Source organism: Epinephelus lanceolatus, chromosome 5 (genome assembly GCF_041903045.1).
Source record: "Epinephelus lanceolatus isolate andai-2023 chromosome 5, ASM4190304v1, whole genome shotgun sequence".
Taxonomy (NCBI): domain Eukaryota; kingdom Metazoa; phylum Chordata; class Actinopteri; order Perciformes; family Serranidae; genus Epinephelus; species Epinephelus lanceolatus.
In genome coordinates this window covers 9,098,019-9,110,839 of record NC_135738.1, presented here as the reverse complement: position 1 = coordinate 9,110,839, position 12,821 = coordinate 9,098,019, and the positions used below count along the sequence as shown (strand labels likewise).

At 41.4% G+C, this 12,821-nt stretch overlaps 1 protein-coding gene across 2 annotated transcripts; it reads left to right on the top strand.

The window, feature by feature from the left end:
* Nucleotides 1-493: 493 nt before the first annotated feature.
* Nucleotides 494-12,820, top strand: tbc1d15 (TBC1 domain family, member 15). 2 transcript variants are annotated; one of them, XM_033635958.2, is made up of 17 exons: nt 494-565; nt 1,695-1,796; nt 1,934-2,008; nt 3,211-3,352; nt 3,867-4,074; nt 6,269-6,371; nt 6,615-6,809; nt 7,019-7,147; nt 7,322-7,425; nt 7,812-7,906; nt 8,000-8,116; nt 8,256-8,356; nt 8,498-8,597; nt 9,090-9,187; nt 9,353-9,469; nt 10,184-10,270; nt 11,922-12,820. In XM_033635958.2, exons 1-17 carry the CDS (start codon nt 542-544, stop codon nt 12,099-12,101), a joined length of 1,977 nt encoding a protein of 658 aa, XP_033491849.1. In that variant the 5' UTR covers nt 494-541; the 3' UTR covers nt 12,102-12,820. The 2 variants fall into 2 exon arrangements, with proteins under 2 accessions (XP_033491849.1, XP_033491848.1); XM_033635957.2 differs by having other exon boundaries at nt 6,612-6,809.
* Nucleotide 12,821: the final 1 nt, after the last annotated feature.

The following is a 12,821-nucleotide window of genomic DNA, read 5'->3' as shown; positions in this document are numbered from 1 at the left end:
TTTCACTGGCAACAACTGCTCTTGTAATTGTTGTTCATTTGACAGTAAAGAACCTTGACCCTTAGTTCAAGTTCAAGTTCTTTATTTAGGCTTCCGAGAAGCAGTCATTGAGCTCAGGCTCCCTCCAAAAATACTCGTTATGTATTAAAAAGTATACATTTTATGTATCAAGAGAAGAGGAAGATCTCACAAGTGAAAGCAAAAATGAAAATCAAAGCATAGTACAATAGAAATAAGTATAACATTAATAAGATATAGAAAAAAGTAATATAAACAGAATGTAAACAGGAGGGTATAAGTAAATAGATAAATACTTTATTAATCCCAGTGGGTGGGGGGAAAGTTACACTTAATAAAATAAAATAAAAAAGACGAAGAATGAACTACAAGTGATATGTTTTATCTTTAAAGGAAATAAAAATAAATAAATAACTGAAGATGCAGTGCGCATGCGTACCGGAAGCTGACTTGTCAGTTTTGTTTTGGAAATTGACAGGCACGTGAGACGCTGACGTCACTCGGAGAGATCGCAGGAGGCGACATGGCGGCGGATTCTGCTCCGAAGGTAAAAAAACATGTTTAAGAACTGGTTTAAAGACTCTGCCACAGGCTGTTAGTCTCAGATCTCACCGGGGTTGCATATCTGCGTCAGTCCGTATGGCTGTTACCCAGGTTACAGCTGCGGGTTCGCGAGCTAAGCAGCGGAGCAGTTAGCTGAAGTTAGCTCGAGTTAGCCGCTGTGCTAACGTTAGCTATATTGTAACGACATCATCACAGCAGCAGCAGGAGGAGGAGGAGGAGGACATGCCACGACAGCATTACAGTGAACTGTATATTTAGTTTTTGGATGCATATCGCGGCCCGTGAGCTCCTACATGACATGCTAAAAGCTATGCTAGCATTAGCATGTTGCTAACAAAGCCAGCTGACGGTTGTTGACACAGTGGGCCCCTGAGAATTGGTCAACAGTTATCTTGTAGGTGTGGAGACAGATTAGTTTCACTATTGTTTGTGTGAACAGCTGACAGTCTGTGTGTTTATGTATAATCTGTAAATATAAAACAACTTCCATAAATACAAAAAGAGATTTGTAAACTCAGAAAACTAATTTGCAAGTATGATAGTGTTCTGTAAATACACAAATATGGAAATAAGTTTGTCTCAGTGTTTCTGCTGTGGGAGTTCAATAGGCTCTGTGTAAATGATTAACCTATACATTTAAAACAGATTTGTATCTTTAAAAAACATTTTTGCAAATCTAAAACTGATTTGCAAATACACAAACTTATTCTAAAACAAAAGAAAGACTCAGTTTGCTTAAATTGGAAATATGCAAGCCTAGAATTAAGACTCACAAATAAAAATCTGATTCTGAAATATCTGTTTGAAAGTTGTAGATGTTAGGGAGATATTCACATATGTTTTTTTTTGTATATTTGTAAAATCTTTTTTAGATTTTATAAATCTTTTTTTGTATTTGTGAAAGGTGCTTTATAGTTACAGATTACACATTAACATGTGGATTGTCAATCTGTTCACACAAATACCACTGAGATGAATCTATCTTGATGGTAGGCTACAGAGTTTTAATGATTCTCTTGTGTTTTACAAAAAGTGTAAAGACATGACTGTTATTTCCTGCTTCCTGTTCAAACTGAACTGAAGCTAATGTCAACATAACATCTGTCCCGCAGGTTCTATTTGAACTTGAAGGAGTCTTCATCCATCCGAGCAGTGATGAAGACGGCATCGAGCAGGATTTACTCGTTTCGGGGTCACTTCGGATTGTTGACAAAGTAAAACAGTTCATAGATCACACATTCCTCTCCATGTGTCTTATTACTGTGTCATAATAATACTGTGTGTTTTGGCTCATGGCTCCTGGTTTGCTGGTTGTAATAACTTGAGGACATTTTGTGTGTGCACATGTCAGGATGCTGAAATCATGGTGGAGTACAGACCTCTGGAAGATACAGTCGACCCTTCAAACATGCTGTGTGCTGGAAAGGTTTGTCTCACTGTTTCTCTTTTCATTTTCATAACACATATAACTACATACTACTAGGGCTGGGCAACATAACTACTCCGTGCAGTATATCAATATATTTTAAAACAAGATACAGATTTAGACAACACTGTTTATATCGATATTGGGTCAAGTTGCATTACATAACGCTCACCAGTGTCCATCTCTCCTCTCTCACACTTTCCACACAGCTCCACCCCACTCACTCACTCACTCACAAGTTCTACAGCAACGCTAAGAGAGACGCAGTGCTGCTACTCTGTTTAATATGTCTGCGAATTAGTCAACAGCGCGACATCAGTTGATATGTTGCACATGCTACCCTAAATCAATCTGTAAGATAAATAAAATGGCCGCAGTAGCACAGGTGCAGTACAGCGCTTTGCTGCATGTGTGGGAGACAGGGCTGCTTGACTGTGTCAAATGAGCGTTTGTGTGTGAGGTGGATCATAGCGTGTCCCCGTTCTCCTTGGACATGGAGACAGCACCTGGATGGAGGCGACAGATCTATTTAAAAAAATGCAGTGACAACACAGACGTTTCATATACAAGATGTATATAATGAGGGCAAAGTGTCTCTCGCTCCTTCCCTCCCTCGGCCTCTCTGTTGATGCTCTGTGAATAACTAAGATTAATAGCCTGAATAAATATCTCAAATGTGGCTTTGACTTGCAACTGAAAACATGTTGCCCATTTTGTAGAAAGTACTAAGATATATATCGTGTATCGCCAGTCAGCCCGTAAATACAGAGATGTGAATATTTGTCCATATCGCCCAGCCCTATATACTACATATATGACTACATAGTACACATTTAACAACATATACACTACATATATACACGCTATATATATATAGCTACATGCTTCATATTATACTACATAAATAACTACAGATAATCTACATGTATAACTACAGGTACACCTAATATGTAACAGCGGATACACAATCTTTATAACTACATACTACGTATACCTACATAACCTAACATACATAACATGAAACAGAGGTCCGCTGGCTCCAGCTGGGATCAGTGTGGTTCATGCTCAGGACCTCAACACTCAGACCACCAGGGAGTACCAGCCCTCCACTTTCTTACTGGTTCAGTTCATAATTTCCATCCACGATGGAAACTAGAAGCAGTTTTACATCTGAGAAAATGTGACTCTATGTGTTTCATCAGGACTCCAGTTCAGTCATGGAGTGGGACCAGTGTTCTGGTGAGAAGTCCCACCAACTGTTAGAAACACAGCAGAGCTACGAGACAGAGTGGGACATGATCAACGCCGTGTCCTTCAAGAAGAAGACCTGCACGAATGGAGAGGGTGAGTTCTCTTTATCTACTTTAATATCCTTAAAAAAACAGATGACGATACCAGTTTCGTTTATTAATTCTGTTTGTTAATATCATGCCAGCTGTATGTTCAGATGTTCATGTGGTGAATGAGTTTATTCAAACATTAACAGTAAATTACTGCGTCATTTATTTTAGGGCATGTTTCTGTATTATTTGGACTACGTGTTCTCATAAAACATCCTGACAGTAAAAGCTGAAATCTGTTTTTTATTGGAGGAAATGAAAGTGTTAGTGTCACCTGACAGACACGTTTCACTGCATTTCACAACATGTGAATGCAGCTGAGCAGTTAACTCTTTCAGTGCCACGCTGTTTATACTAATTTACATACAGATGTCCTGATCTGAGTCCTGTCATATTGATGATGTGATCTGATATTTCTATTTACCTCTCAGTCTTGGTTAAATATACTTATAGTAGAGTGCGGTAAAGAAAAGCTGCAGCACCAGTGTAGGGTCTGATCCCTGCTCCTGGTCTTTCAGGCTCTCTAAACCACAGCCATGAGAAGAGCAAGTGGGCGTTCAGCTTCAGTGTGGGCGACCTCAGGTCCATCACAGTGAAGGAGGAAGGTTGGACCTTTCTGCTCCTCAGACTGAAGGAGTCCCACTCTTCCCTGCCTGCTCTGCACTTCCACCAGGGCGGCAGCAAACAGTTCCTGGACTGCCTGAGGAGGTTCGCCCTGCTCACAGAGTAAGTACACAATACCACCAATGTATGAATGGCTGGGCTCTGATTGGTGAAGTGTACTGGTGCTGTGAGGTAATTGGTGGTGCTAACATGGCTAACAAGCTAACAACAACATCAGTGTGATATATCTGATGCTATTGATTATATGTTTGTTGAAATATCAAGGACATCTTTTCAGTGTAAATCCAGTTAGTAATCAGGAATATTCTGATAATAATGATTGAATAAAGACAAAACAGAGCACAACATAAGTTTTGCACTTTGACAAATGTAACTGTGATCACTGAAAAAGTGCAACTCCTGCCTATAGGGTAAAGTTTTAAGGTCCAGTGTGAAGGAGTTAGGGGGATAAATTGGCAGAAATTAAATACAGTATAATAAGTATCTTTTATTAATTGTGTAATCATCTGAAAATACATGTCATGTGTTTTTTTTGCTCCCTCAAATTTATTGTTTTGAATGCAGACGTGCAGCAGGCAGGCTCAAATGCCAGAGTGATGTTGTCATGGCACGCACACCTTCCCAAGCGCCTATTTTTCAGGGCGTGATGGTTGCGCCCTAAGATAAACAGAGTTTTATAAACAGAACTTTTGGAATGTAGCTACACGCACTGCATGTCATGTGACAAGGAACAACCAATCACAGGCAACAGATATCTTTCCCTTCTCCTGTAAATATGGAGAAGAAATTAATCATTTTAGTGCAGGACTACCTGGAGGTTCCAGAGCTTGATCTGTCCCCTGGCCTAAAACACACTTTCAAAACAATGCCAGGAAGAAGATCAGCTCTGCACTCGCTCTGGCACAAACCAAACACTGGCTCGATATAGAACCATTTGAATTTTTGCGTCGGCCATTGTAGTTAGCAGCCCCTCTTTGACAAGCAGTGTCAGCGAAACAGATTTTTTTAACATAAAACAGCTTTGTTCAGCGATTCTACCATTTTAAATCACCTGGTTCATTTGTTTTGGAGAGGAAGAGACCTCTGTGGATAATTCAGCTGCTCCTGATCAATGACCACTGAAACTTCTCCTAACCAGGAGAAGTTTCAGCTGGTTGAAATCTGCAGTCCTCATCACTAGATGCTACTAAATCCCCATAAACCTCACACACTGGACCTTTAAGTTTAAAGCATCGAGGGAAAACCACAAAAAGACCAAACAACACACTGGATCAGTTTGATCTGCAGATTACAGCATTTATTAATGTTTTATGTATTTTATTTCTAGCTGTAATACAAATTATCATAATCAACTCTATTATGTCTTTATTTCACTTTAATGGAGAAAATTCTCTGCAGATTGTTTAAAGTGAGCTTTACTGTAGACGTGGGTCTCTACAGTTTGAGAATAAATAAATAAATGTCTGTTGTCATCGTCCAAAGGAACCATGAAACAACAACAACAGTAAACTAACTGTTTTCCTGGGTGAGGCCTTTATATTATTGTCTTAGTTACTGCCGCTGTGTGCTGTGATGTTAAAGCCTCAGTGGACCCAGTCTCACATTCAGGACACATTGTTCTCTCTGAACCAGATATCATGTGACATGACTCTGCTGACGACACTCACTGTGTGTCTCTATCTCGCTGCTGATAGCTGTTATTAAAGTTCTTATCGAAGCCTTTCATAATGAAATCGTCCGGATTAAGTGCCAGGTATTTTCTGACTCAGAGCACCAGTAACACCAGCAGCACCAGTGTGACGTCCTGCTGACTGTCTGTCTCTTGATTGGCTGTTAAAGTCTGCAGAGATCAATGAAAAGGTTGAGTCACTGTTTCTGGGTTTTGTTTTGAAGTAACCTGCTTCCAGAGAATTGCATACATTCAAATAAAATATGGTGTTAAAAATTAATCGTAAAGTGAAATAAAACTCAACAATCAAAGCTTTAAGAAAGAAAGAAAAAATATTAAAAAGCTATTTTTTTAAAAACAAATTATACATTTTTGATATATTTTTAATTTTAATTTTAAAAATAAGTTTAATTTTCTTTATTTTAGATAAACTTGTTCTTATTTATTCACACTTTATTTGCACAGAAGCTAAAACCAGGTAAAAAATTGCTGATTCATTTTCTGTTGATTAATTGAGACACTGATGTCAGTTAAGTAGTCTTTAATAAGTCAGTGGAAACAGTGAGAGGTCAGATCACACTGACTACCTGTGTTTATCTGTAAACGTACGTGTGTTATTGTGTGCAGGTCTACAGGAGATGAAACGTGTCTGTTGGTCAGCACTCCAAACAAAGCTCTGTCTCAGTCCTTTGAGAACCTTCTGGATGACAACAACTTCGGCCTCGTTCATGTAAGAAACTAATTCTCTCTAAAACACAACGTAGGCAGGTTTTTGATTCCTCCTCATGTCAACATGAGCTTTATATTTAGTGATATTTTCTCCAGATAAATCCAGGTTGGAGGGGGTTGTAGGTGGTTGAAGGTGATAGTGAGTGGATGGAGGTGGCTGTAAGTGGGAGTAATCTGTGAAACACTGTGATGATGAAGCATTAAACATGAGTTGGATACTAAGAGAACAGTTATTTTCCAGCAGAAATTCAGGAAGGACCCGTACGTCACCACATTGGGCGGCTTCTCCAAAGTCACCAACTACATCTTTGACGCTTTTCGGGGGACAGAGGAGCAGCACCAGCGCCCCCCGGAGGAGGTGGCCGACCTGCTGGGTGAAGTCATCCCGGGACTGGAGATCAACCAGCAGGAGGAGCCCGGTTTCGAAGTCATCACCAGGGTGAGACGAGGCTCACACTCACACTGCTGTTCATTATTGTTAGATGTATGTCATCGTCCCTGATGTTTCCACAGACCAACAAACAGTCATGAAGGTGGAGACAGACACTCTACATCTGTTTGTCATGTGTTCTTTGTTTAACAGACACAACATGTTTGTTTGCATGAAGCACCTCTGATTCTATGTCCGTCTCACCTTTGTCCCTACAGATCGACCTGGGGATGAGGCCTCAGGTGACGAGGAGGGAGCCGCTGTCAGCAGAGGAGTGGGGCAAACATCAGGATCCAGAGGGGAGGATGATCAACATCCCACTGCTTAAACAAATCATCTTCAAGGGGGCAAGTTGACTTTATTATTATCATCTCAGTCAGTCTGAGTACTGTTACTTCACCGTCAGTCTATTCTGTTTAGATCAGCAATTAGCGATAATCTCTGATTGAAACGACTCCTCTGACCACATCATCAACATCCACTGTGTTGGTATGAGGTCTCATCCTGTCCTGTCTCTGCAGGGACTTTGTCACGCTGTGAGGAAAGAAGCCTGGAAGTTTCTTTTGGGATACTTTCCGTGGGACAGCACGCTGGAGGAGAGGAAAGTCCTGCAGAGGGCCAAAACGTACGACTGCTAACACTTTATCACTAGCTTCCTTTACACTTCCTGTTCAAGTGGGAAATTTTATGCCATATTCTGCCTCACCGCTTTTTATGAATGGGGAATGGGCGGGACAGAGTTGTCTCGCCTTTAAGCTGGCAGCGGAGGTAGTAACAGCCCCGAATAAATGTCTGTGTAAAAGGGACAGCCATTGACGAGCCCGTGGGCAGGAATGATGTGACGTAAATTTGAATAGCAGCTAGCAGCAGTTAGCATTAGCATTTAGCATTTTTCTTTATTTTATAGATGAACCTGTTGATCAGTTAACAGGTTGATATTAATATCCTGTATATACATACACTGAATATGATGCTGATGGAAGATGTTGATATGCGTCTTTTCGCTGACAGTGACGAGTACTTCAGGATGAAGCTGCAGTGGAAGTCAGTCAGTGAGGAGCAGGAAAGGAGGAACTCCAGACTGAGAGACTACAGGAGTCTGATAGGTGACTGATCACTCCTCCCTCTCCTCTCAGTTCATTTTATTTTATTTTAAATCATGAAACATGATAATAAGACTGTGTGTCTGCTGCTTGCAGAGAAAGACGTGAACCGGACAGACAGAACCAACAGGTTCTATGAAGGCATTGATAACCCCGGGCTGGTCCTGCTCCACGACATCCTCATGACCTACTGCATGTTCGACTTTGACTTGGGTGAGTTCATCACACTCACTCCTCCTGTGGATCAGTGACGAATCATAAGAGACTTTTCCATCGTCTTCTCTTCTTCTTCTTCTGCACTGACCACCTGCTTCTACATATGATACTAATATTCATGTTTGTGTGTCGTCAGGTTACGTTCAAGGGATGAGCGACCTGCTGTCTCCAATCCTCTACGTGATGGAGAACGAGGTCGACGCTTTCTGGTGTTTTGTTTCCTTCATGGACCAAATGGTGAGTTCACTTTTACTTTGAAGGCCTGACGTCACAGAACTAAAAGACTCACACTAAGATGAGACAGACTTCAGCATCTTTCTATATAACGTATATATTTGGATGTTTTAGATTGACTTGTGTGTGTTTGTTGTTTTGCAGCACCAGAATTTTGAGGAGCAGATGCAGGGCATGAAGACTCAGCTGATACAGCTCAGTACTCTGCTCAGACTGCTGGATCTGGCCTTCTGGAACTACCTCGGTATGTCCAACTCTGCAGTGTGTCAGATTAGACTCGGTCTCTTAAAGCTCTCAGATGCTCAACATCACATCACACCTTCCTACAGGCATTATACTGCTCTGTTCATTTAGGAGGCACGTCTGTCTTTAATATAATTATTAGGTCAGTGATGTAAAGATTGATTATGGGGAGCACTCAAAACAAAAGCCGTATTTCAGTTGTGTATAACCACCTCTTTTAAGACACATAAAAGCTTTTAAATTCAGTTTCTCCAGCTTGTGTGAACCACAGACATTATTTCAGACGTGACCAAAAACACATTCAGAAACCCACTGACTTTGAAGAGGGAACTGAGAGTGCCAACATGCTAACTCATTTCTGGTTTTTAGGACTCCTTCCTGTAACACTATGTTGGTAAAGTTAAAGTGAAACAGAGCAGCTGTGGTGGGACTGTATCCAAGAAGGAGAACAAGCTAACATGAGAGTGTGACTGTGTTTCTGTTTTGTCTGCAGAGGCTCAGGATTCAGGTTATCTGTACTTCTGTTTCCGCTGGTTGCTGATCAGATTCAAGAGAGAGCTCAGCTTCCAGGACGTCTTGCGACTCTGGGAGGTGAGTTTCTTCTTCTGTGGTGGATCTGGATCAATGCTCACTCATGTGGTTGATGTCTGTCACAGTTAAGTTGTTACCATTATGAAGTTCTGTGATGCCTGCATGTAACCGTAGCAACATACAGATAATAAACGGCACCTGTATCTACCTGTGTGTCGTCCTCAGGTGATGTGGACCGGTCTGCCCTGTGAGAACTTCCATCTGCTGGTCTGCTGCGCCATCCTGGACTCAGAGAAACAGAAAATCATGGAGGAGAACTACGGCTTCAACGAAATCCTCAAGGTGAGCTGATGCTGCTGCTGCATCCGACGTAAGGCTGTTGACTAAAAGTGTTTTTGTCACTGACAGGCTCAGATTGTTATTCTAAGCATGTGACAACATTATGGGAAAGGATCCCTACAGAGATAGATGTCTGTGTTACAGAGTAAGATCCTTTTTGTTTAACCAGAAACAGCCGTGAAATCACCATCACCAAACCCACTGGACTCTATTTGAAAAAACAATGATTTTAGCATTGTAAAACACAAGTCATTTAAAGTTGAGAGAAACAAAAGAAAATTCAGAGAAACCACCTTGGTTCATCTCTCTACTGTTCCAACAATCACCAACTCTGGTTTGGTTAAAAGAAACCCTTAATCCCTCCAGCTGGATGTGAGAATGTGTTGGCACCATACATGCTAAAATTACAGTGTCTGGTGGGTTTGGTGATGGTACTTTCATGGCTGTTTTCTAGTGGAACAAAAAGGATCCTCTTCTTTAACAAAAAGAATAACGATCTGAGCCTGTCAGTGGCAAAAACAAACACTTTTAATGGACTTACACTAAAAGTGCGAACGTTCCCCGAGTGGTTCCATTCCAAAAACTGTTCCTATCATTCACTTAGACACAAAAACATGGAGAAATTGGGTCCAGGTTAAGAAGGGACCCTCTCAGTGTTTCTGTAGAAAGAAACATTGAAATCTAAACTGAACTGACATCAGTTTGTTTGTGTTGCAGCACATTAATGAACTTTCCATGAAGCTGGACATCGAGGAGATCCTTCAGAAAGCAGAAGGCATCAGTCTGCAGATAAAGAACTGCAAGGTACGTTCAACAACAATTATTCATTTAAATAACACCAGAACACACACTTATTATCACAACTTTATTTGTTTGCGTTCTGGAAATTCAGCCAACCCCTGTGAATTATGTGCAACTTTGCGATTTTGTCCAATGACTGCAACTTTACCCCAAATTTGACTCTTTAAAACAGGTAAAATCTCATTTTATTGTCGAGCCATATTGTTATATATATTGGTTTTGTACTTTGTCCAATTTTGTGTCGGGATCAGCTGCAGACTGACTTGGCAGAGATGGCTGCCATCTTGTTTTTACATGGATTAGTGTATTGTGCTCTTACTACCACTAGATGACACAAAAAAGTGTCCACGAATGAGGACAACAGGTCTAAGTTAAAGGGAAATTTCGGTTTATTTCAACCCGTCTCCTATCGTCCTAAATTTGGTTCAAGTGACTAGTGACATACAAATAATAGTTAGCATGTTAGCCGTTAGCCTAGATACAGCCGTAGCGTCAGACCTGTTAAAACGTAAGTGAACGGGCATCTCTTCAAGTGCAAAGTTAGTCCACTAAACAAGCTTTTTTTCCACAAAGACCGCCTCATATCGTTAGGATAAATGTCAGAGAACATATAGAAAACAACATGTAAACGTGTTGTCTTACCTTACCGGTGTGCTGCCATGTTTGTTTACCATTTAACTCTGCTTTCCAAAGCGCGGCCAAAATATCGCGAGAACAAGCAGCGATCTCATAGCGTGCCTAAACAAGCAGCAACAGCTGGAAGGCAGAACCGGACGGTCGCCTGAACGGAGGAGAGAGAGAGAGGCGCAACAGGTAACGTTAGAGGACGAGAGAGGAGGAATGGCTGCCACAAGGCTGCATAGCTCTGGAGATTGGTGGTGTACCTGTGAATGCTGTGCCCCAGTGCCCACAGAAGAGGAATGCCTCTGTTGCAAGGAATGAGACCAGTTGCAGCCTTATTTTCAAGGTCTGGATGTGACCGAGGACGAGACAGACTCCACCTGGAGTAGTATCCAGCTGGGCTTTATCTAGAGCTGGTGAGATATATTTCGGCTGCGCTTTGGAAAGCAGAGCTAGAGGGATAAATAAACATGGCAGCACACCGGTAAGGTAAGACAACACGTTTACATGTCGTTTTCTATATGTTCTCTGACATTTATCCTAACGATATGAGGCGGTCTTTGTGGAAAAAAAGCTTGTTTAGTGGACTAACTTTGCACTTGAAGGGATGCCCTTTCACTTACATTTTAACAGGTCTGACGCTACTATGCACCCCGGCTGTATCTAGGCTAACGGCTAACATGCTAACTATTATCTGTATGTCACCTGTCACTTGAAACAAATTTAGGACGATAGGAGATGGGTTGAAGTAAACCGAAATTTCCCTTTAAGTAGAATGAAGTATAAGGTCAAGTAAACCAAAAATGTGACTTAGAGGACACATGGTCTCAGGAGGACTCTGAATCTGTGGCAGCGTTAAAACTACTTTTGCAATTTTCACTTGCCCCCATGATTTCATTGCAAGAAAACCTGTCTAAAAACATCACAACATTCATAGCAACTCTTTAGAAAAGCAAAACAAAAACAGCCTGCGAAATCCTGGAATGATTGAAGGAGTGTAGCAGTAACTGTGTATGTTGTGCGTCCCCTTCAGGACTTGCCCCAGTCCGTCAGCGTCATCCTGGGCCTGGACTCGGAGCTCAGTGAGCCGACAGACTGTGGAACTCCTCCGGCTCTCAGACCCTCACAGCGAGCCTCACAGGATGCCTGCTCCAATGGACTCTTGAGACAAAGCAGCTCCCATAACGGCTGCAAAGTTGCCTTCATATCGTAGTGAACAGCTGATCCGACCAGAGACTGACTCAGTGTGTCAGCAGGAGGACGCACGTTGCCACGACAACAGAGACGAGGAGGAGGAGGAGGAGGAGGAGGAGGAGGATGTAAAAAGGATTTAAGATTATTCAGAATCTTATTTTTGTAATTTCTTGTACCATATTGTCTCTTTCATTCAGATAGTCATTCCTTCTCTCCTGATAGTGATGTTTTCTAAAGCTCCATTCACACACGCTTTAACCATGTGACAGGATATTATGGTCTGTTACAGATATGGACATTCAGCAGGACAGAGACAGACAGATTAAGGAGAGCTGAAGGGGAGGCAGAGAGCCTGCAGAAGGTGAATCAAAACTCTCCCTCCTTCATAACTCAGACATGAAACATGATGATATCACTCAGTGGGACTGATCATTAGAGCGAACGTCCATAAAACTCAGAGATCCACTTTAAAAATCAGAGGACAGGATTTAAACAATAAATAATTCTCACAGCAGGTGTGTGTGGGCGTCACATGACCCTCCTTCAGTATTAATCATCTCATATGAAATTGAATAAAAGCAAATGTTCATGTTGATTTCCTCTGATGGGATGAAAATGTGTTTTTATATTCTCTCATTTTAGGGAATAAAAATGCTGCGTTGTTGTTGGGAGTTAAATGAGAAGAGAAAGATTGACGGGTTTAATAAGGTTCACAGATTAAAGGATTATTCTGCTTCAT